Raw genomic sequence first — 25,463 nt, 5'->3', positions numbered from 1 at the left:
CAGGGTCCTATGGACAAGGTGAGCTGGTGTTCTTGTATTTGGAATAGGTTTAATGTCCCAAAACATGCTTTCATATCCTATTTAGTTGTGTAGGGAAGGCTGAGAACCAGAGACAAGCCAGCAAAGTATGGAGCTAGCCTATGATGATGACATTGGTCTGCTATGTGGAGAGCAACCTGAAATCATTGCTCATATGTTCTTTGACTGCAAGTATAGTAAGCAGTGTATTTTGGATGTCTGCTGATGGTTAGGGATTAGTAATCATCAGTTTAGCATTGAGTATACTTGGAAGAACTGGCAGAGAAAGGCTAAGAACCCAATTCAGAATAATGTGATTATGTCTGTATTAACTGCTCTGGTTTACCACATTTGGTTTGCAAGGAATCAGGTGTATTGGCAGAGTGTTGTTATAGTCCTTGGTATTCTAACTAAAGTTGTGAAAAGGGAAGCCACAAGAAGAGTTCAGCAGCTTATTAATCAGAAATGGAAAGTTGAAGACTGTAAATGGTTGTATAGACTTAAGAGTAATATTTGATACTGTAGGTAGTGATTCTCTTTGTTGTTTTATGGTTGTTATTTTTCTGTCCTAGCCCTGGTTCCCTTGAGCCCATCCTAGAAGGTAGAAAGGTGACCTAGGGCTGGTTTTGTTCTGTGACTCTCAGAGCACCCTTTCTGGAAGATGATTCTGCTAGTCATCTGAACAGGTCTGGTGGATGTGTGGCCTTAGGGTCTTGTGTAGGTTGGGTGTTTTGTTTTTTTTAGTTGTTTTGCTGCTTGCTAGCCCTTTAGTTAGGGCTAGGTGTATATTGTTGTACAGTTTGTTACTTGTTTAATATATTTGCGTACTTACCAAAAAAAACATGTGATTAAGATAATGATATACAACTAATCAAGAGAAATGAAAGGAAGTAGGTTGAATCGTCACTATTGTTGCAACCCGTTACTACTTACGGTTTCGATTTTGGTTTCGGTTTCGATTTCGATTTCGATTTCTCTTGATTTAGTTTGGCAGTTACTTAATGCATTGTAACTTAATGTATTAATGCATTGTTTAATGCATGTTTTAATGCATTGTTTAATGCATGTCATAGTAATACATTGTTTAATGCATTGTTTCGATTTCGATACTTAATGCATTATTTAGTAAATGCATTGTTTCGGTTTCAATACTTAATGCATTGTTTCACATACTACTATCTTATATATATGAGACTCCTCATATGATGAATGGATAGAGATGAAATATTATTTTAATTTCTATCTTATCACTTTGGCATAGGAAGTTATAATTAGTTGTTCACTATCACAAAATTACAAATACTTTTATACATTGAATTGCAATAATCCTACAAGTTATTGTAATTGTTCTTCATTTTATCTCCTGAGTAATTTCTGTGATACCCGGTAGTAGAATAGAGTCGGAATTATACTTTTGGGAAAGTGACTCCGTTCACGCCTTGAAGTATTTCGTTAATTTCATTTCCAATTTTCGTTGTGACCCTTGTTTACTAGAAAATCCCTAACAATCCAAAAGTATAATTTCCTACAAAGATGGCAAATGTGAAGGAAATGATGACTAATTTTCAAAAATTGGACAAGTTCGAGGGAATGGATTTTCGAAGGTGGCAGAAGAAGATACATTTTCTGTTGACATCGCTCGGTGTAGCTTATGTTCTCACATCCCCGAAGCCTTTGGAGGAGGGAAACGAGACGTTGGATACCACTAGTAAGAGGAACAAGTGGGAGAATGATGACTACATATGTCGTGGCCACATCCTTAATTGTATGTTTAATGAATTGTTTGATGTTTATCAATTTCATAAGTCCTCTAAATTGCTTTGGGCAGAATTAGAGTCTAAGTATATGGCCGATGACGCATCTAGCAAGAAATTTATTGTTAGAAAGTTCAATAATTTTAAGATGATTGATAGTAGGCCGGTTATGGAACAATTTCATGAAATCCAAAGAATTTTAGGGAGTTTTAGGCAACACAATATCACTCTTGATGAGACCTTTATTGTTTCTTCTATAATTGATAAACTACCATCATCTTGGAAAGATTTTAGCAATGCTTTGAAGCATAAGAAAGATGATATTAATCTTGAGGGCTTGGCTTCTCACATTCGGATTGAGGAGGAAATCCGAGCGCAAGAGGGACAAAAGGATGTTAATCCTAGTTCTTCCACAATTAATGTGGTGGAGGATGCTAAGTCTAATGAGAGGAAGAGAAGAAATTATTCAAACAAAAACAAAGGCAAAAAGCCTAAAGTGGGAAGTGATGGTCAAAAATCACAAGCTTGTTGGGTTTGTGGAAAACCCGGACATTTTGAAAAATATTATACCATTTGGAAGAAAAAGATGAGCAACAAGAAAGCTCTAGGTGGGAAAGGCGGTTCAAGCCAATCCCAAGACAAGCAAGGTAATACTTGTGCACAAATTTCATTTAATTCTTTAATGTGTTATTTGTGTGTGATTTCTGAAATCCTATGTGTACAGGGTGATACTTCTTGGTAAATCGATCCTGGAGCATTGAGGCATGTTTGCAAGGATCGTTCATTGTTTAAATGTTTCGTTGAGGTGACCAATGGAGAGATTCTCTACATGGGGAACGGTTCCACCGCAAAAGTACTAGGCAAGGGACAAGTAGAGTTAATGTTTAGCTCGGGCAAATCTCTTATTTTAAGGGATGTATTGTATGCTCACGAGCTTAGGAGCAATCTAGTGTCCGGTGCTATCTTGAATCGTTTAGGATTTAAATTGGTGTTTAGTCAGATAAATTTATATTGTCTAAAGGTGGTTTATTTGTAGGACTTGGTTATTTATGTGATGGAATGTTTAAACTTAGTATTTCTAATACCTTGAAAGACAATTTGTATGTTGTTAATGATTGCTCTTCTCTATAACATGTAAGACTTGGACATGTTAATTATAAAAAGTTATATTTTATGTCAAAGCAGATTTAGTTTTGTGTTTTGATCCAAGGATAGAGAAGTGTGCATGCATGTTAACAAAAATCACAAGGAAACCATTTCCTAATGTTGTACAAAAGAATAATGCATTCCTTAATTTAGTGCATAATGATCTATGTGATTCTCATAGCACACCTTCCTTAGGCAACAAAAAGTATTTAGCAACTTTCATAGATGATTTTTCAAGATTTTATTATGTTTATTTATTGCATTCTAAGGATGAAACCCTTGGCAAATTTAAAATCTACAAGAATGAAGTAGAATTGTAAACAAACAGTAAAATCAAAATATTAAGAACCGATAAAGGTGGTGAATACTATAATCCATGTTATTTCCAATCAATATGAATAATACATGAAACTACCGCGGCATATTCACCACAACAAAATGGTGTAGCGGAAAGGAAGAATAGGAATTTATAAGAAATGGTTGATTCCATGTTATCCTATTCGGGATTGAGTGATGAATTTTGGGGAAAAGTGATATTAACCGCTTGTTACATTTTAAACCGAGTTACAATGAAAAGGAATGAGGTAACCTCCTATGAGCTATGGTATAAAAGGAAACCAAACTTGAGTCAACTCAAAGTTTGGGGTTGTAGGGAAATTGTATAAGCTAAGTGTCGGAACCTAAACGTAAGAAGTTAGGTGAAAGAGGAGTGAAATGCAATTTTATAGGATATGCGGAACATAGCAAATTGATAGGTCGTCGTCGAGCCTACCAAAGAAAATCATATCTTGGTCTCACTAAATAATAGCAAGGGTAAGAAAGGGTCAATCCCAAGAGAGGCGTTGAATCATCCACCGAAATACTACCATTTAAATAAGCTAAATCAAGTCAATTTTTTAGGTTGGTTTAAGTAACTTCTACTAGTCCAATTCAACTAAGGCTAAGAAGAAATTAACAATATTAAGAGGAATTTAGGGCTCGGGTTATACCACTCAACTTCATCACAAATCACAATTAGCATGCAACAATCAAGGTAAAATAGGGGATAAAATAGGGGAAGTCATCTAAGGCACCCAACTACTCTCTCAAGCTAGAGGGATTACTTGAATCATGAATAGAACCTACTTTCGTGGTTACAAAGCATAAAACAAGTGCTAAAGCATAATCACGATGACATAAACATTTTCAGCTGGAAATTCCTATTCTCATGGCATTCCAAGTCAATTAAGCATAAGGGAGCTAACTCAAATTCATCTCTCGATCCTTCGTTGAGAAAGCTTGGATAAATAGTCCTAACATTGGCCAAATGCAAGAACTAACAAGGAAACCACTTAAGCTTAACTAATTAACACCCCACAATTACCAAATTATTACAAGCAACAAGTTATTAGTGACTACATTGAGGGTTTTACCTAAATTATAGAAATTAGACTACTCACAATCCATGGAAATTAAGCAATTATATATTTCAAGAAATTAATGAATAAGTTCAAACTAAGAATTAAACTAATTAACAATCTAAGCATACAAGAATTAAGCAAGTAATTAACAACTAAGTAGAGAGAAGATATAAGAAAAGAGTAAGAAATAATTACTAAGAAGCTTCAAATCGAACAACAATGGTGCACTAGTAGAAAAAATGAAATGAGCACCAATTCAAAACTGGCTTTTCGCACCGGTTCAAAACCGGTTTAGATTTTAGGGGTGCGAATAAGTGATATTATTCGCACCGGTTCAAAACCGTTGGTAATAAAACTTTTCGCATCGATTAACCGGTGCCAATAATGCCTTCAAAAATTAAAAAAAAAATGTAAAACGTAAATTTTTTTTTTTTTTTTTTTTTGCATTTTTTCATTTAAATTGACACATAAACACTAACATATATATAAAATTATAATTTTCATTAATACAAAGCTGCAATATTACAATTTTAATTAAAAAAAAAACAAGTATAGCAGATTAGCAGTAGAACAGCAGTAGCGTAGAGCAAAATAGCAGCATGCAACAGGGGCATAGCAGCAATTAGCATAAGGAGATGATTCATCTTCGTCAGTCTTGACCTTCATCCCACCTAAACAAACTAAAGCAAAGTCAGATGAAGCAAAATAAACAAGAACTGGAGTAGCATAACAATTATCAGCATCAAAGCATTCTACCTTGGTAGCCAAAAACCGCGACCACTATTTGATTTGCTTTCACATTCTAGCACATGCATTTGAAGGGAAAGGCATACACATTTATTTATTTACACATATAAAATAAATGTCATACACATATATTTACAAATTTAAATTGAATTATAAGAGAGTGATCAGTTGCCAGAAACATATCAATCATATATTAAAGAGAGTTTTTAAATGAAAATTTTAGCGCCATGGAATAAAATTATAAATTTTATTACCTTTTAGATAAGCTTCAATCCCTAGTTCATTCCCTGCCACCAATTTGTTAATGGCAGCAGATTTCTCCTCAATGAGTGTCTCCTTTTCTGCGTTTTATATCATATTTACCTAATAAGCTTCCTTTCACCTTCACCATTTGACCACACTGCTTGCAGTGAATCATCCTGTGAAAACACAAGCAACAAAGAACAAATGTAACTTAAACACAAACCAAAGCTAACTCCTAAAACCGAGTTATGTAATCTGATTCCAAACCCTAAAACTTACTATCAAGTCTGCTAAGGTGGTCTCAAATGTATAGTCATCAGGAAGCTCTGTCAATAAATCTGGTGTCAAGTTCTATACATTATGTCAAATGAAATCAAGGGCAAACGATCAATGCAAATAATAATTCCAACACAACCTTCAGCTACATTAAGCTAGGCCATGCACACATCAGATCTCTCCCCCAATCTAAAGCTACCAGTCACACTTGCATAAAACTTGTGTAAACTTCCAAGTAGAGGATGATAAGTGAATCCTTAACAAACTAACAAAGCCTACATTTAGATATGCCAAATATGCATCCACTATATCTTCAAAGGTGCTGCGTGTATGATTTATCATGCTGCAAAAATTAAAAGGCATGATCAGCAAACTGAAATAATATAAATAGGTTAGATTTTGTAAAATAAGCATCATATTGAAAATAGCCTCAACTGATGATCATAGGACATTATAGAGAATAGATCAGCAAAAGAAACATCAAACCATACTTGAGATATCGGTTGCTTTCTTTGAGTGCATGAAGTTCAAATAAATGCTAAAACTTAAGCCTTTGCAACAAGAAACATAAGCTTAAGGGTGTTGAATCTGAAAATAAATGCAAATTGAACCAAATCCCATGTTCCGGTGTGTATACAAAACGAGTTATTCGATTTATATCTTTGATGCTTCTCTGAAAATACACTACACCGTTACAAATGCTAGTCTCATATGTAAATTTTCCATCACAACAAAAGATAATAGATAATAGTGATGTGAACAAGATAAATAATCCCAATAGAGTCATAACTAATAAGGTAATAGCAACATATCAGCATATAAAATATGACAAGTTCTTAAGACAACATAAGCAATTAGCAAAGACTCTCATAGTAAAAACAAGATAGTCACCATACAAAACATGGATAGTTCTTAAGACAACAGAAGTGATTAGCAGTAGACTTTTTAAGGTAACTAAATTGTCTGACATACAAAATATGGAAAGCTCTTATAACTACATAAGAGATCAGCAGGACAGCAGGGGTATCATGCCCCAGGCTACGCGGCTACACCATCATACGAGCTTTTGCTCAAAAAATCTGAATTACCTCGTCCAAGACATAATCACTATGAGTTATCAGGCACTCCATTTGGAACACGAATAAGGCTTCCGGCACAAAAAATGACATCCCAAGGCATTAGATCTCGAACTTGTTTAACGGTTTTGTCCCTCAAATTAAGCCAGAGAAATCTACATGGAGAGCTTACACCTTGATAATTTTGTCTCACTAGAAATCATGTCCATGACCATCCTTGGAATAAGCAATTGGTAGCGAAAGCAAAGACTTGAAAATACTTATATCAGACATGGTAAATAGTGGAACCCAATAATTTTTTAACCATGGTAAACTACTAATCAACCAAATCTATGCTACAACTTAAATAACATAAATTATTAAAAATTGAAATCAAGACCAAATATACAAAATTATTCGAAGCAGAAAAATGAACTTGATCAAAATGCTACTTCAAATCGATTATTCAAAACCACAACAAAAATACCAAGGAATTGCATACCCACAACAAATCCATCTAAAAACAACCAAATATCCATCTAAAAACAACCAAAAATCCATCTAAAAACAACTAAAAATCGGATACCCGTAACAAATGCATCGAAATAAAAAACCATAATCAACCAAAGCCCTAATTTCAAAACTGAAATAACAAAAACTCAACCAAATTATAAAATTATTCAACATCATAAGATAACCTTAACCTCTAAGGTGAGTATAATAATGGGGTAAGAACAAAAACTTTGGGTTGTCTCAAGACAACAAAGGAGGAGGAGGCGGGACGCCGTGAAGAAGAAGAGAGAAAAGAGATGCGCCACCTGAAACTCTAAAAATCTAACAACCAATCGCGACCACCGTCACCATCGCCTTGATGCCATGAAGAATGAGGATAAAGTGTGGTGGCGGTGGAAAGGGGTGCGTAGTGGTGGAAGTAATGGCGGTGGAAGTAGTGGAGTCACGAGGGAAATGGGGAAAGGTAGAAGTAGAAAGGAGAAGCGAGTTACAGAGAGAGAAAGAGAAAAGAGAGTGAGGCTGTTAGATTGAACTAAAGCGTGGTTTTCTTAAAAAAAAAAATTATAGCTCTTAACTCCTTTTAGGCCGATTATTAATTTATTGGGTTTTGGCTTGTATTTTACGCACCGATTTTCAAGAACCAGTGCTAATTTGTGTTTTTCTACTAGTGGTGGAACTTGTCTTCTACAATGATTTGGATTGAGATTTCCAAGCTAAGAATTAAAAGCTAACTAATGATTTGAGAGTTTTTTTATTTTCGTTCTAAAATTACAAACTAAGAGGAAGGACTCTAGGAAATTGGATGTCCGTACAAAAGAACCCCTAAACCTATTTATGATACCCCAATTACATAGTAAACTCCGCAAAAGAAAAGTCACAAAAGCTATCGGGCGCGGCCGTTCCAAGGCCTAGAGAGGCCGCTCCAAAGGAATAGAGAGGTCGCGTCAAGGCTTGGAGAGGTCGCGCCTTGCTAAGTATAATCGAGGCAGGAACTCCAGTAGCAGGGTGGAGAGGGCTCTCCAAATAGGTGGAGAGGTCGCGCGCCATATGGAGCGGCTGTGTTCTTACGTTGGAGAGGCCTCTCCGCATTCTTCTTCCAATTCTTCCAAAAGGGGTAGGAACTTTAACAGTAGAGTGGAGAGGGCGCGCCAGGTAGAGAGGCCACTCCTCACAAATTTCTTAAATCTGCCCAAGGGAGGCAGTAGCTACAACAACAAGGTGGAGAGGCCTCTCTACTGACCCAGAGAGGTCGTGCCTCAAGCTGGAGAGGCCGCTCCTCCTAGTTTTCTTCACTTTGCAAAATAGAGGCACGAACTTCTGTTGAGGTCAGGAGAGGCTTCTCCACTGACTTAGAGAGGTCGCGCCATTCTTTAGAGAGGCCGCTTCACTGCAGTTTTCTCTTTCTTCTTTATTTGGACTCCTTTGCCTTGGCTTCTTTCCATCATATTCTTTCTTCCAACCTCGGTATAACATCCAAGGACTTCAATTGGTCGTCTTACCTAAAATCTCAAACCCTAACAACCCGTGAAGCATAGGATATAGAAAAATTGTTATAAAAAAAAAGAGTTAAAGTGAATCAAAACACCAATTTATCAAGTAATCAAGGTTCAATAACACCCTAAAATCATAACAAATAACAAGTTATCACAAATACTATAGGTTCTATGTGATCGAACAAAATGACTATTGGTCGTTCATACCACCATTGAGTCTAAAGATGCATTGTTTGATGAAAATAGATATTCATCAATTCTTAGACTAAAAGATATAACTCCAAACACCAATGCTCAAAGTTTTGACCAAATTGAATTTGAACAATAAGAGATTGATGACCAAATTCATTTAGAGGGGGCATCAACATCATCATCTCAACCTAGGAGAAGTAAGAGGGCAAGGAATGAAAAATATTTTGGTCGGACTTTCATGTGTACTTAGTTGAAGGATCAAGGGATTATGTTACGACACAATTTTCATACATTTTTAATGTGGAAGATGATCCTTTGACATTTGATGAGGCTATGAAGTCTCGTGATGCTCTATTTTGGAAGGAAGCTATTAATGATGAGATGGAATCTATCATGGGAAATAACACTTGGGTGTTAGCTAATTTACCACCAAAATGTAAACCGATAGGGTGCACATAGATCTTCAAAAAGAAGTTGAGGATTGACGAAACTGTTGAAAAGTTCAAATCCCGGTTAGTGGCACAAGGTTTTACACAAAAGCCTGGTGTCAATTATTTAGATACATATTCACCAGTAGCTAGAATCTCAACTATTAGGTTGTTAATAGCACTTGCGGCTATCCATAATCTTATGATTCATCAAATGGATGTCAAGATAGCTTTCTTGAATGGAGATCTAGAGGAAGAAGTTTACATTTGACAACCAGAAGGGTTTGTTGTGGAAGGTCAAGAAGGAAAAGTTTGCAAGTTTATTAAATTTTTGTATGGGCTAAAACAAGCACATAAGCAATGGCATCAAAAATTTGATGAGGTTGTATTGTCTAATGGCTTCAAGTTGAACAATTCATACAAGTGTATATATAGCAAATTTGATGACAACGGTCAAGGTGTCATAATTTGTTTATATGTAAATGACATGTTGATCTTTGGAACGGATTTATCACAAGTTGAAATGACAAAATCCTTCCTTAGTTCTCAGTTTTCCATGAAAGACATGGGAGAAACAAATGTCATTTTGGGCATAAAAATAAAAGAGGGGAAAAGGAAAGTTGATGTTGTTACAATGTCATTACCTTGAGAAAGTGCTCGAGAAATTTAATGTTAGTGATGACTCTACTTCTCTTTATTCAACACCTATGGATCCCAGCATAAAGTTGATACCTAATGAAGGTAATGTAGTATCCCAACTTAAATATGCTAAAGTAATAGGTTGTTTGATGTATGCCATGACAAGTACTAGGGCGGATATTGCTAATGCAGTTGGTCAACTAAGTAGGTACACTAGTAATCTTGTATGCATGCTACATTGGCAAGTGGTTCGACGCTTGTTAAAGTACTTGAAGAAAATCATGGATTATGGTTTGTCTTATAGGATGCAAGTTGGATCTCTAACAAAGATCATTCCTCCACAAGTGGATGCGTTTTTCTATATAGGGGAGGTGCTATTTCGTGGGCTTTTAAAAACTTGCATTGCAAACTCCACAATAACATCGAAGTTCATTGCTTTGCATTCGGCTAGTAAAGAAGCCGAATGGTTGAAGGATCTCATGTTTGAGATACCTTTGTTGCCAAAACCGATTTCACCAATAGTGATACATTGTGATAACAATGCTACTTTGGCAAAGCCATCTAGCCAAGTTTATAATGGTAAGTCAAGACACATTGGAGTACGACATGATTACATTCAAGGACTTATCAAGGATAGTGTGATCACTATTATATTGATTAAGTTCAAACAAATCTTAATCTCGCCGATTGTTTCACAAAGGCATTGGTAAGAGATGTTAACAATAGGATGACAATCGGTTTAGGATTGGAGCCCTAAATAATTACAAATGAGGAAGTCTTAACTTATCGCCCAACAAGACGTTGGCTCTTAAGTTCAATAAGATTAACTCTCTCATTTTGCTAATTGGGAACTTGTTTTATTCATCCGAGGTAAAGTTCCGGATTTTCTATGATGTTGAGATAATGAGAGGTTGTTTAGCTTAATAGAATTCCTGATATTGTGCTTTGTCACAGGAGCATGTTTTGGAAATCTACCTATATAAGTACGAGGTTTAGCCGCTCCAAGAAATTATTATGGGCATAGCATCGATGTACTTATGAATAGATATGGACACATGGCTTAAAGTGTCAAGTAAATATGTATTTGAGTATTTAATCTTGTGTGTGTATTATCTTCAAGTATCCAATATGTATTGCTTTTGGTTCAAACGTTTTACGATACCAAATGGATACGGATTCTTGGACTATATGTTGCACTAAGTGGGAGTTCAAGTCTTTGTACACTTTCATGTATGCATAAGATTTTTTTTGTGATGATGATGTTTTTATGCAATAAATCGTTTTAAATAATCTAAATGAGGGAGGATTGTTGGAGAATTTTAGAGTATTTAGTTGATTATATTCGTGTTATGTTATGTTAAGTTTAAGTCATTTGGTTAAGGTGTCATGACTTAGACTACATAAGATTAAGATAGTGGTATACAACTAATCAAGAGAAATGAAAGGAAGTAGGTTGAATCATCATTATTGTTGCAACCGTTACTACTTACGGTTTCAGTTTCGATTTCTCTTGATTTAGTTAGGAAGTTACTTAATGCATTATAACTTAATGTATTAATGCATTGTAACTTAATGTATTAATGCATTGTTTAATGCATGTTTTAATGCATTGTTTAATGCATGTCATAATAATACATTGTTTAATGCATTGTTTCGATTTCGATACTTAATGCATTATTTAGTAAATGCATTGTTTCGGTTTCAATACTTAATGCATTGTTTCACATACTACTATCTTATATATATGAGACTCCTCATATGATGAATGGATAGAGATGAAATATTATTTTAATTTCTATCTTATCACATTAGCATAGGAAGTTATAATCAGTTCTTCGTTATCACAAAATTACACACACTTTTATACATTGAATTGCAATAATCCTACAAGTTATTGTAATTGTTCTTCATTGTATCTCCTAAGTAATTTCCGTGATACCTAGTTGTAGTATAGGGTCAGAATTATACTTTTGGGAAAGTGATTCCGTTCACGCCTCGAAGTATTTCGTTAATTTCATTTCTAATTTTCTTTGTGACCCTTGTTTACTAGAAAATCTCTAACATATGGAAGGAAATCATGTTGATATAATGATAGTCATGATTGAATTTTGCTAACATCAAATTGTGTCTCCCCAAAAATACCTAATGATTGAATATGTACAACTTGTTTAATTTGGTTCAATCTGAAATTAAACCGAAGATAGGTCAATGGACCTTTGAAACCGAGCGTAAATAGGGAAGTATAATTTTCCTAAACAACACATGTAAGTAGTAACCATGTTAAAAGTTGAGAGAATTGAAGACTTTAAAAGGTTAAAGGGCTACATAATCATCGTGTTGACTTATGGTTTTGAGAAGGAACGACGAGCGATGACCCTTCTAAGTGGACTTTCTCTTAATGACGGGTGTGGCTAGGCTCGTTTTTAACTTAATCAAACCTAAAAAATGATTGCTTACTAATATATGGAAATCAAATGAAAACTACAAATTTAATATATATAAATAAAGTAGGCATCTTTCGGGAGCATTCGGCGCGCCACATATGCAAAGGTATTATTTCGACCAATTAAAAATTAGATTTGTATTTTATTTTAGAATCAAAAAATTCACTCGTCACCTAAGCAAAAGTGACGAATGAGATTTAAGAATTTTTCCATGTAGGTATAAACAACGAATAATGATTTATTAGGATTTAAATTATTTAAAAACTTTTTCAACAAATAATGATTTATTAGGATTTAAATTATTTAAAAAACTTTTTTTTATTTTTTTTGAAGAACTAAATCTCATCTTTAGATATTAGGATTTAAATCATTAAAAAAAAACCCTAAACAGGGTAAATTATATTTTGATATTAGGATTTAAATTTTTAAAAAATAAAATTATCTTTTAATATTAATGGTTTTATCTAAATATCCGATGAATGAGAAGATATTTTTATAAAAAAAAAATTTAAAACTTATAATGCAAGAAAAAACTTAACCTTCATTAAACATTTATATGAAATTTATGTACAAAAATATAAATAGAAAAAAATTGTTAAAGATTTAGAGATCACAAGAAATATATAAAATGATATATAGATTTAAGAGTTAATTTCAAGAGTAATAAAAAACGAATAATGATTTAGGACTTAAACTATTCTTTAAAAAAAATCTTTTCACATTTTAAAAAATAAAATAAAACTTTTGTAATAGGCATAGTAGTTTAATTAAATTATTATGTGTTTTTCTGTCTGAAATTATTTAATAGTAAAGTAAATCAAATAATAATAAAAAACTTATGTTTTCCTAACTAAGAAAAATATATTTTCTGGAGATTTATGTATGAAAAAATCGTGCATCACACGGGCTTTCATCTAATCTTATATAATTAGTAGGGTTAGTTACTAATACACTGTAGAAAACATGACACGTGTTAGTTATGTAGCTAGTGTAATCTATTTTGGGCCTCGTTTTATTACCTAATTTTTGTTGAATTGAAATTATTGTTACTGAAATGAAATTATTTTTGTTGAACTTAAATTTAACCTATTGAACTGAAATTATTAGATTTTAAGATTTGTAGCCTAGAGATTTGAAGCCCCTGGAAAGAGAAAAGATACCGAGTGTTGAGATAGTTGCAATTTTAGTTAGAGTTTTTTAGATTATAGAGAATTTAGGATTGAGGATAGGAGATATGGTAACTTTCATTTCTAATTCAATATTTTTGCATTGGACTAAATATACATTGCTGGATGGTTATAAGCTAGCTAAAAGCTTTATATTTGTTGTTGACAACTATTCTTCTTAAAGTATTTCTTATATTTTTAGGGTACATTATTCTCATATCTATATATACACTTTTAAAAAGTATAAACGAGAAGCAATCCTTTCATTCTATCTGATACTCAATCAACCTTTTTGTTGCTACATTCAGCTTCAATTTCTTCGTTATTGGTTAGCCCCTTAGCCTTAAATATATAGAACCACCAACATTATTAGGGATTTTATACTAGCAAATACCGAACCTTGAAATCAAGCTTAGGTATACGATATTGTGAGAAATAGTGTTTAAATCGACTTATATAGGAAATTAGTTTGCATTTTAATTAGGAAATTTTGTTAATAACTACCAAAGTTTATAGTCAGTTTTAAAAATAACTAGCCTGTTTAAAATAAAATAAAAAAATTATAAAGCTGCTAAGTTTCTTCCAAAAGTTTTGGTAACACTACCTTATACAGTTTTTCATTCAAAAAATTAACAGTGCACGTTATACAACCCCACTTATTTGCCTATTTAACCACCTTAACTCTTCCAGTGTTCATAATTCAATTCCCATCAACCACAATTTCCATCGATGCCCTTCCTTTTGTTCATGTAGCTTTACTGCATTTACCGTGGTGATATAATGATAATGAGCATAATCAAAGTTTACTTCAAGTTGAGAATGATGTGTAACAAAGAATTAAAAAAGAATGTGAGTGGAGCAGTGAGAGAAATGGTGAAAATATTTATTAAGGCTCATGTAAGGTTTGGTGCAACGAGGGACGGGAGAGAAAATGAAAGAGGTGCGTGATTGAGATTAAATGAAGATATAAAGGGAATTTTATGTGTTTTTTTTTTCTTTTTTTTAAGGAAGTCTAATAGGTGGGACCTTGTAACATGCACCGTTAAGTTTTTAGACGGAAAATTGTGAAAGGTAGTGTACCAATACTTTTGGAAGAAACTTGGTAGTCTTATAAACTAGATTAAGACCCGTACCATGCACCGTTTTTTCAAAATTTTATAATGAATTATAATGTTAATTCAATAACAATCATACGGCCATACCAAAGATGTTAAGGTTATTGATGTATGTATACACCGTAATATTTTATAAATAAAATATGAAAGAAATTTATGGACTATGAGGTTTTATAATATTGCTTATACAAAATGAAAATTTTAGATAAGTACATGTAGTACATATACTTATACTTCCTCCGTTCCTTTTTAGATGACACAGTTTGACTTTTGCACTATTCACAAACAACACTTTGACTAACTTTTGTGATTTGTAGCTATGATAAAATATAATCATGTGGGATCTTGTTTGAATCGTCTTAATGTATATTTTATTAATATTCACTTTTTATAATTTTAAAATGTTGATAATGGGATATATAAATCGTTAAAATTATGCGTTGGCAAACGTGATAAAAGAAACGTGTCATCTAATTAGGAACAGAGGAAGTATATAGTTATACCCTTCGTGTTGTTGATAGACTTTCTCTGGCACAACGTTTGAAAATTTATTGATTTTATTTTACTCTATGATAATCAACTTTTTTTTTTATAGTTACCGAGTAGCAGGGTTTTAAGAAAAAAAATAGTATTGTTGGAGAAATTATATATTTTTTATTGATTAGTTGAAATTAAAAATGGTCAGAATTTTTGCACAAAAGCTTTAAACTGAATAGAAAATAAATTATATATATGCATTTATATGTGTTACTAAAATTATTTTCATTTTAATTGAAATTAACTTTATTGCCAAATAAAAGAATTATAATATATACTTTGTAGTAATCTTGGATAATCTTCTAATATCATATCTTGCAATATAAAAAGAAAATGTTGTATATTATACCGTGATGAAGATTTAACATTACAACAAACCCAAAAAAAATCAAAAGAAGAAAGGAATATAGGTGGGGAAATTTTTAATCAAGAAATGACACGTGTCATTTTTATTCGCTTTTAATATATATACTTACAGATTCTTGGAAACAAAATTGTCATTAATTTGACTGTATAGTTAATATTTAAATTGAAATAAAATATTAAGTGATGTTTTAAATTAATTTCTTCAATATCAATTATATGAATCACTTTTATTATTACTTTTTCAGTAAAATCTAATAATACTCCGTTTAAAAGATAATTAAAAAGAAAGTTGGAATAATATTTTTGGTAAATGTGTAGGGAAAAATTATGAAAACCAAATAAAAATAAATATACACCATAAAGATAATATAAAAGATTTGGAATATTATTATTATAGTTGTATCAAATATTTTTTTAAAAAAATTGGTTAAAGAGGGGGGGGGGGAGTTTTGGAGGAAAAAACAACACCAAGATGTGACACGTGTCACTTTCGGTGTCTGTTTTAATATTAAGTCGTTGTTATTTTTCAAACAGGTAGTTATTTTCAAAACAAACTCTAAAATCGGTAGTCAATAGGATAGATCCCGTGCCATGCACTGTGATCTATATTTATAGATTATTCATTGAGAAGTATTATAATCATCAATTAGTCGAGGAATAATAAAAGTATGTGATATGTTGATTTGGTATTTGTAATTTTTAATTGTAGCTTCTAATACACAACCAAAACAAAAGTAGGCAAAAAATATGAGCAATATTTTTTCTTATTGTAAAACTGGGCACAAATTATATTAATAATATGATTTTTGGTTATAGTTATCCAATTTTATTTTTTTAGAAAGAGTTGTGAAATCTTTTTATTTTAAATATAATAATTACTATGTGTTAATATAGAATTGCATAAAAAAAATTATTTTTGTAAATGATTTGTTTCTTTAATTAATAGATTTTTATTTTGGAAAAAAAAGAAATTGTATAACTAAAGACACAGCAGGAGATGACACATGTAATTGATGATGTGTCTTTTAGTATATATTATTGATTATTGATTATTGATGATTGATTGATTTTTGGTTTATAGTTATCCAATTTTTTTTTAGAAAGAGTTGTGAAATCTTTTTATTTTAAATATAATAATTACTACGTGTTCAAATGGAATATGAATAAAAAAAATATTATTTTTGTAAATGATTTGCTTCTTTAGTTAATAGATTTTTATTTTGGAAAAAAAGAAATTGCGTAACTAAAGACACACCAGGAGATGACACATGCAATTGATGGTGTGTCTTTTAGTATATATTGTGATGACTAGTTTTGTGCCCGTGCGATGCTCGGGTTGTTTATTAAATTTTAAATAATAAAACTTTTTACCTAAAATATATAGTATATGTTATTTGAATTTTCGTCTCATGGATTAATAATCACTTAACAATCATACTTGTCCGTTTATGGGTATTTTATAGATTAATAATCATTTGACAATCTAAAAAAAAATAGAAGTAATAATGTACAACCAAATAGAACGGTTGTCTAAAGCTGTGATCTCTTTTCATTTTCTATGAACATCTAGAGAAAGACTGGTTGCATGTTAAGACTTAAGAGAATGGTAATATATAATAACTAATCGCTTTGATTTTTTATTTTTCCTTTTGTACCTCTATGGATATGTCATTTGTATAAAAATATTAGTATTTTACTGAAAATAAAATTCTAAACCAAAGTTTTATTGAAAATAAAACTCCAAAACAACTTTTTTATCCTACTCAATCTATCCAAATTTTTATTGAAAATATAACAATAAAATAACTTTTTTATCCTACTATATTTATCCAACTTTTTTTATTCTTTCTACAAAAAATATATTCAAATAAATCCTACGTGTCATATTAATAATTAATTGTCGCCTACGTGGCAAGACACTTGGCGAAAAGTTAGAATGTCAAGTGTCGCTGTCTCGGGACTTGGCTAAAAGTTTAGCTTTATATAGTAGTTACTAGGTTTGTTTTGATAATGCATGATATTTAAACATACTAAACTCAAAATATATTTTATTGAACTGAAATTATTTTTACTAAACTGAAAGTATTTTTACCAACACTAAAATTAATTTTCCTGATTAAAACTTGTTTTTACAGTTACTCTATTATTTTTGTAAATAAATTAAATATATTATGAATGAATCTTATTTTTAAAAACGAATTTTATGGTGGAAATAAAACTGAATTATAGGATATTTATTAAAAGTTATGATTAATCCCATATATGAAATATTAAATGTATACTGATAATAAAACTCTATATAATATTTTTATCTTAAAAAATCATCCAAAATTCGCTTACTGAACATCATATATGTCACAATAATACTTATTTGTCACTACGTGCATGACACTTGGTGAAAAATTGGAATGACATGAGTCGTTGTCTCGTGACCTATCTGCGAGACCGACTTTATTTATTAGTGATATGATATGATATGATTGATGATTATTGATTAACAAAATTTCCTTTCAGAAAAATTGCTGATAAAAAATTGAAAATTCTCATAAAAAAAGTGGGAAATGACATGGGCTTTTAAGAAAACAGTGAAAATAGGGTCCACCACCACTGCAGAATTTAACTTCTCCCTTTCTCGGCCCATAAAATTGATGATGCAACTACAGTAAATTAACACTTAAAAAAAAAAAAAAAAAAAAACATTTTCTTAATTTTGTAAATAAAATGAAAAAAAAAAAATAAAAAAAAAAAATTAAGCAATTCAGTGTTGAGTACACTAAAAAGAGTGGGGGGTGATGGTGGAGCTACCCAATCAGATTCTCTCTCCTCACAATTTTACGCCGTATTTTAGAGAATCTCTTTTCTGCTTCCGTCAATTTCATTTCTTCCCCAATTTTTTAGGGTTTTCGTTTTTTCCTTCTTCCAATCAAACCCTAAAATTCTCTTTTCTTTAGTCCTAATTTTTCCGCCGATTTTTTGGGAACTGTGACGTTTCTTACAATGTGGTTTACCATCTCCAATTTCACTCACTGAAGTTTGATCTCATCATCAGGTATGAAATTCCAGAATTCTTATTTAATCGCTTACGTTTTTTTTAACGATGATTAAAAAAATTTATTTTTCCTGAAATTTTGAATTTTTTAGGGATTAAACATTATCATTTCTGCAATTTCGTAACTTTAATGTTTAAAATTTCGATTTTTTTTTTTTTTTAACAAAAAATCTATCAGTCTTTTTAAATGAGTATAATTTGAATGTTTCTGAAATATGATTTTATCTCATCTGCAAATTTTTACTTTTTTCTTCTTAATTTTGGGTTTTTTGATGAAAAAAAAAAGCCAAGGAGGTGTTTTTTAGTACTGTATTGCAATTTAATTTTTATAAAATATTTTCAATAATTTTAATAATAAAATTGGTGGGTTTTGATTGTACTTTTGGAGATGAAAAAATAAAGTAGAAATGAAAACAAAAAAATAGAGAAAAGGCGGCACTTGTGAGAATCTCCACTGATGAAATAAACTTGCTTTTTTTTTTTTTTTTATCATTTATTTTTCACACCTAGCAGTAGCTATTAATATGGTACTATATATCCCACTTTATATTATATTTTTATTATATAACTAGGTACTGTTTTTCTTGCTCATTGATTTTCAGTGTTGTTGTTGGGGTTTCTGTTAAAAAAATAGAGGAGAGAGAAAGTTATGGGAACCTGTGAAGAAATCAGTTCATCTATTGAAATCCAGAATGAAATTAAATTAGGGATTTCTCCAACTGGGACCCACTGGGATGAACAAGTTACTGAGGAAGAGCTTCTTGCACAGCAGTTTGAGGGTGTAGTTTTGCAAGGTAATGAGGTTGATGTGAAGATTGAAGGTGGAGAAAATGAACAAGATGAAGAAGAGGAGAAATTACATTTATACCCTTTAAGGTCTTATGCTGCTGATTGCACCTTTTATCTGAAGACGGGTACTTGCAAATTTGGACAAAATTGTAGATTTAATCACCCTCCCGAGAAGGGTTTTAAGGTATATCAGATTTGGGGTTTTTTCTTTCGGGTTTCGGTTGTTGGTTTTTATGATGTTGATTTGTTTTGTTGTTTTTAGGTTGCTCTGGACCAGGAGAAAGGAATTGAGGAGAACAATGGAACATTTGTTGATCCTGGGAAGATTGATTGCAAGGTTGTTGCTTTTTATATACATTATTTTAAGAATGCTTAGTATTTTATTATCCCGTAGATTTCGTTTTGAATAAAAAAGATGTTTAATTTGACTTTGACCTTGACCCCTTACCATGTGTTCTTGATACGAGAAATGTTGTTCATGATTTGTTTAAGTATGCTTGAATGTTTTTTTTTTCTTTTCTTTTTGCATAAAATTGTATCAATTGTTTTGTTATAATAGTTGCATTGCCAGAGCAACTACTCTAACTAAGTATTTTCCGGAGTTAAGTTGTGGGCCTGCAGTTTGCTTAAAATAATGTTTGTAGGAAAATTGTCTGAAAGCAAACCTCTTAATGTCTGTTTTTGGGAAATGTTTTTTTGGAGAGTTAGCTAAGATTGTTCGTAATGTTAATGTCATAAGCAAGCTGGTATTTTCGAGGAATATATGGTTTTGTGTATGAGCTTGTGTGTATGTGTTTGTTTAGGGGAGACATTTCTGAGACAAATTATATGAAGTTTTAAGACAAAAGCAATGTTGTTTAGTACTATGATACAGGTCAATTCTATTCATCGAGGGCTTGAGTTCATGGTTATGGTCTGTGTCATTCTGCATCATAATGACCTTTTGTATTCATTTTCTTTACTTATATGATATGTGACTTCAAAAGTGTAATTTGAGGAACTATATGCTTCATTACTCCTGCATTCTTCCTTTATCCTCTTTAAAATTCCTTTTTTGTATTAATTCTTTCCGGAGCATTTAAACCCATGTTAGATTTACACTCTTCTCAAATCTATATCCTAATAGGGTACATAAGGAAAGAGAAGAGGTTAAAAAAAAACGTCGAGTGACTATCCATATAATCTCAACAACTTGTGTTAGGTCCTTGAAACATAGACACGGATATGGACGTTGGATACTTTTTTCTGGACACGACTTGGCAAGTTTAATACTTTCTCGGCTCCCCTAATATTGCAATAATTACCATTTTAGGAAGTTGCACAAATATTGCAACATTACTATATATTTGCAAAAGCTTTCCCTTTATCTCTCTCCTCATCGCGTGGCCCCTATATTTATTTATCTCTATCTTTCTCCTCATCTTAAATTCTGTGTCTTCCCCTTGTTGCAATATTAGAGAAGCAGAGGAAGTATGTTATTGGTGTATACCTTTTCTTTGAAAAAATTATATACGTCATGGTTAGAGTGTCTTTGTTTTGTGAAACTATATTTTTGAGATACATATATATCACCTAACTTCTTATATGAAGCACATTACAGATAGGAATTAGTGGAGAATTTTTGCATGAATTTCATTGAAGAAGAATGTGTAACTGTGTAAGTGTTTTTATTTTTAGAATAAGTAATAATGTAGTTGATGCAGTCAATTTACGATATCTTTATGCTTTAAGGCTGGACTAACTGGCTCTTGTGCAACAGAGTAATCCTCTCTAAATAATTAGATTTAACCTATCAATTATTAAAATTGCTAGTTTCTATTGGATAATTTAATTATTTGGATATAAATTGCTGGCTTTATACAGTTATACTAGATTGAGTATTTATCAATTATTTAACATGCTTGCACTAGAAATTGCATGCTCAATAAAGCAATTTGTAAAAGTATCATCATTATTGGTGATATTGCATCCAAACCTTGAACTGGTGACTGGCTGACTGCTTGGGTATGCAAACAAGATGCAAGTTTGAGAAATGTTATTTGACTATAGTCCATTGATGTAAAATGTACAACTAGACCTAAAGCACCTTTTAGACTAGATGCGGTTTGAGTTTGTTATTACTCCGTATTAATTAGGGGATTTATGTTCCTTTTGTGGATAAGGAAATTATTTTATCCTATACTGCGAAATGCACAAACCTAAAGCACCTTAGACTAGATGTGGTTTGAGTTTGTTATTACGCGGTATTAATTAGGGAATTTATGTTCTTTTTGTGGATAAGGAAACTATTTTATCCTTTACTGCAGAAATGCACAAACCTATAGCAATTGTCATCATAATTTTTATTTTCTTATTCCAGTTTCTCAATATAATGCATAAATAAATCACGTGTTGTAATTGTTTTCTTAACAATCACATTACTCTGAAGATGAGGCTACTGTTTTTCCCTCTAATGCAAGCATAGGTATCCCTATGTGAATGTCAGTCTTGATCTTATCTGTTGAGGTTATGATTTTGTAATCACACCCCTTTAATCTGAGCATTTGATGTAATAAAGCTATGTTATGCTGCCTTTGATGCATTGTTCTTTAGATTTTGTTTCACTGATATCTTTTATTTTGTTCTTATTATTAAATATTTTTTATTATATAGTATTTCCGGACACCAGGAGGATGCAAATATGGAGATGCTTGCAGATATAATCACTCTGCACAGAAAGTTGAGAACGAAGGTCCAGAGCTTAATTTTCTAGGTTTACCTGTTAGACCGGTAAGACTATATTATTGTTTCTTTTTTGATTCCAAGTTTGCCTCTTGTGTTAAGCAATGTATACTGCTCAGAGACTTCTAAATAAACTGAGAAATTAATGGCCTTTTTTTTTTCCTTATAATTTACCTTAGTCGGAGCAAGAGTGCACCTTTTACTTGCGTACTGGCTCCTGTGGCTATGGAGCTAATTGCAGATTCCATCATCCTGATCCTATTGCTTCGAAAGAATCTGAGGCCAGAAGCTCCTTGGGTAATGGTGTATATGCAAGAGGTAGCAACAATTTTTCAGGAATGTATGTTGGTGATCCATTGCAAACTTCTGGGGTAGCACGGGGTATCCCAGACTTGGCAAATGGCCTAAGCTCAATGAATGGTTTGCCTTATGCTGGAATGAGCTCTTATCACCAAGCATTGCCTCAAAATGCTCGTTGGAACCAAGATCAGGTGCAATCTTCTTGACCTTTCTCACGTATTTTAGGCATATGAGTATTTTAAAAATTTCTCTTTAACTTCTCTTTGAAAGTGTGGTACATCTCTTTGTTCTTAATGTACTCCAAGTATTTCACATTTGTACCAACATGTTTTACATGTTTTGATACGTAATCTTAATACTTTGCTTACAAAATAATTTTGCAAACTGCTGGGAGGTGAAATGTATACTCAAATTTGCCTGACTACAGTCTTCTTCTCACCTGTTAGCTAGTCCCTGTACTTCTGTAAAAGGATGCATATGAAGTGTTCACATCTCTTTCTTTTTTTATTTTTAAAATCAGAATATAAATCTTTGCACAATTTGCTTACAAAATAATTTCCCTTTTTTTTTTTTTTTTTTTAAAAAAAATTACTTGGAGGCTTATTGTTTATGTCCTTTTCTGATGAGTTTAAATATTCACAATTTTTTGACTTTGAAATATTATGGACTAATTGTTCTTTTTTATTGTGGAATAATAAAAAAGCTTGGAGCCAATGTTCATTGTTACGGAGTAACATTTTCAATTCTTTGACTTCTGAAATACAATGGACTTGATTAACGTAGCTTATATAATTTTCTTCTCCTTTTCTTACTAACATGAAATAATAGGCAGTTATTAACTTATTATGTATTAAGTTAAGGTTAAATTGGAAATAGTCTCTTTATCATCATATTAAGTAAGTCTGCATAAATTATTACTTCTTACCCTGCCTACAGCGGTTTTCTTTGAAAGTGAAACTTACCATACATTTTAAGATCTTCTGAGAAAGTGCAACTTTTTACCACATATGTGCTTTCTTTGGAGATAGGTAATGATGACCACACAAATCCTACCTCTCTCGGAGCCAAATTACTTATGATGAAACTTATGAAAGCCCCTTTAACCCCAAATTTTGATGGGCTAAGACCCAATCACCATTAGGTCAACCCCGCATGGCCACATTCCACCACCACAAGGGAATTTGAGTATGAGGGTTTTAACTCCTGAGTCTTGTCCCTCCAGGTTATGGTTTCTTCTGTATCATGTTTATGTGCATCCTTTTTTTTCCTCTTGGTTTTCTTTTTAGGGTTGTAACTGATTTGAGTTTTTGTCATTTTGCTTCCATACTTGCTTTCAACTAAAAAAACATTATTGTATGGTGCTCAATTTCTTGCCAGGACACCCTCTGCTTTGGTAGTTAGTACAAAACTGCAATGATTGCTGGATAGCATACAGCTACATTAATTAAGCTACTGAGGATCAAATTATTCTAGAAAATTGTTTTAAACACTAGATTACTGTGTCCTTTGTCTTATTTGTGTTTTGAAGTTCTTAATGATTCTGGCTTGCATTTCAATGCAATTACTTTTTTTTGTCTGAAGAGTGAATTAGTGGCAAATACTCTCTTGTTAGGACAAGTAGCTTTTCATTAATTTTCTTCTACTTTTTCTGGCCCAGGTCAACCTTTCTCTGTCAGCAAAAAAGACTCCACTTCCGCATCAAATTGTAAACAACCTCTCGAAGAAAGCAGATCCTACAACACATTATGAACACTTACTACAGTCGGAAGAGTTTCCTTTACGACCAGGGCAACCTGATTGTGATTTTTTCATGAAAACTGGAGACTGCAAATACAGAGCTGCTTGCAGGTATAACCATCCAATAAGTCAGGACTCTAAGCTACGTCTGCCGCTGCTTTCCTCAAAAGGCCTCTACTCTAAATCTGTATGTCTTACTGTTTCCTTCTATAGTTCTATACAACTAGAACTGGCTACTCTAACTTCTCACTTTGATATTATATCATTGTGTTTAGTTTGCTTTATGAAATTGTAATTGGTTTTTGTAGAAAAACCCTGAGCTTCCTAATTTAAATCCTGGCAATCCAAGGAAAAACGGAACATCTCATCAGCAGCAGCAAATGCAGAATGGACAGTACCCTGAACGGCCTGGACAGCCAGAGTGTGAATTCTTCATGAAAACTGGCAATTGTAAATTTAAATCTGCGTGTAGATACCACCATCCAAGGGACCGAATGTCTACATCATCTCCATGTGCTCTCAATGAGTCAGGCCTTCCTCTAAGACCTGTATGTACCCTAACTTTAACGACTATGTCTTAAAATATTGCTACCTGGTGGCTTTTTTGACATCTTCTGTTGTTGAAATGGAACTCTTAAGTGTAGATCTTTGTGCAGATATCTTTCCATAGTAATCAGTCAATTGTATGATTGTATCAATATGTTATCAAATCTCCTTCATTAGTTCATTTTTTTCACTTATATGTATATGTTATATCGCTCACAATTGCTTTAACTTTTGCCATCATCAGGGTAGCAAAGTTTGCCGGAACTATGAGCTGCAAGGTACATGCAAATATGGTCGAAATTGTCTGTTTCATCATCCCGATAACAGCTCACCAGCAATTTCAGTTGCTCCAGTTCCTCCAGTTGATCAAGATCACAGCTCACCCAACCCTGAAGTTGCTACTAATTTGGAATCTCCAGCTGGTGACAATGTCGAGTCAGATTGGGGTGATGGCTGGGTAATGTGATGTTCTCCAATGAGCAAAACTTTGTTTTTTTGGCAACATTGCTGGCATCACTGTCAAGAAAGGATGCCGTCTTCAGATTTTGCAAAGTTGCACCTACATACTTGTTAACTTGAGGAATTTGACAACTTTTTGTGGTTGCTGAATGCATAGTTGCATACCCCTATCAGCAAACAATTTATTTATATATACTGATCCCATCCATACAGATAACTGTTAATCGATGTTACATGCTTTTAAGATTTGCTGAATCAGAGAATAGAGGTGAAAATACTTCAGTTTACTCATTTCACCTTCGTCTTTTGTCAGCCATTACAGGTACTGGT

The 25,463-nt window shown here is 32.5% G+C and overlaps 2 protein-coding genes and 1 long non-coding RNA gene across 7 annotated transcripts; 2 read left to right on the top strand and 1 right to left on the bottom strand.

Moving 5' to 3' along the window:
- Nucleotides 1-1,551: 1,551 nt before the first annotated feature.
- LOC110735965 lies at nucleotides 1,552-2,501 on the top strand. The gene is made up of 2 exons (XM_021916135.1): nucleotides 1,552-2,419; nucleotides 2,497-2,501. The coding sequence occupies exons 1-2, from the start codon at nucleotides 1,552-1,554 to the stop codon at nucleotides 2,499-2,501; spliced, it is 873 nt and encodes a 290-aa protein (XP_021771827.1).
- A 2,345-nt stretch (nucleotides 2,502-4,846) lies between these two features.
- LOC110737065 lies at nucleotides 4,847-7,761 on the bottom strand. 3 transcript variants are annotated; one of them, XR_002514328.1, is made up of 4 exons: nucleotides 6,673-7,761; nucleotides 5,588-5,927; nucleotides 5,320-5,484; nucleotides 4,847-4,989 (listed from the first exon to the last, which is right to left on the bottom strand). It is a non-coding gene; the product is annotated as an uncharacterized LOC110737065 (long non-coding RNA). The 3 variants fall into 3 exon arrangements; XR_002514329.1 differs by having other exon boundaries at nucleotides 4,847-4,998; nucleotides 5,588-7,759; XR_002514327.1 differs by having other exon boundaries at nucleotides 5,588-7,755.
- A 10,443-nt stretch (nucleotides 7,762-18,204) lies between these two features.
- On the top strand, nucleotides 18,205-25,424 carry LOC110737062 (zinc finger CCCH domain-containing protein 43-like). 3 transcript variants are annotated; one of them, XM_021917429.1, is made up of 8 exons: nucleotides 18,205-18,581; nucleotides 19,216-19,554; nucleotides 19,633-19,707; nucleotides 22,023-22,139; nucleotides 22,271-22,582; nucleotides 24,043-24,315; nucleotides 24,437-24,676; nucleotides 24,919-25,424. In XM_021917429.1, exons 2-8 carry the CDS (start codon nucleotides 19,231-19,233, stop codon nucleotides 25,138-25,140), a joined length of 1,563 nt encoding a protein of 520 aa, XP_021773121.1. In that variant the 5' UTR covers nucleotides 18,205-18,581; nucleotides 19,216-19,230; the 3' UTR covers nucleotides 25,141-25,424. The 3 variants fall into 3 exon arrangements, with proteins under 3 accessions (XP_021773121.1, XP_021773120.1, XP_021773122.1); XM_021917428.1 differs by having other exon boundaries at nucleotides 18,209-18,581; nucleotides 19,184-19,554; XM_021917430.1 differs by having other exon boundaries at nucleotides 18,217-18,581; nucleotides 19,184-19,554; nucleotides 24,049-24,315.
- The last annotated feature ends 39 nt before the right edge of the window (nucleotides 25,425-25,463 follow it).

The sequence above is a fragment of the Chenopodium quinoa genome, unplaced genomic scaffold, assembly GCF_001683475.1.
Source record: "Chenopodium quinoa cultivar QQ74 unplaced genomic scaffold, ASM168347v1, whole genome shotgun sequence".
Taxonomy (NCBI): domain Eukaryota; kingdom Viridiplantae; phylum Streptophyta; class Magnoliopsida; order Caryophyllales; family Amaranthaceae; genus Chenopodium; species Chenopodium quinoa.
This window is presented reverse-complemented; position numbering and strand designations above follow the sequence as displayed.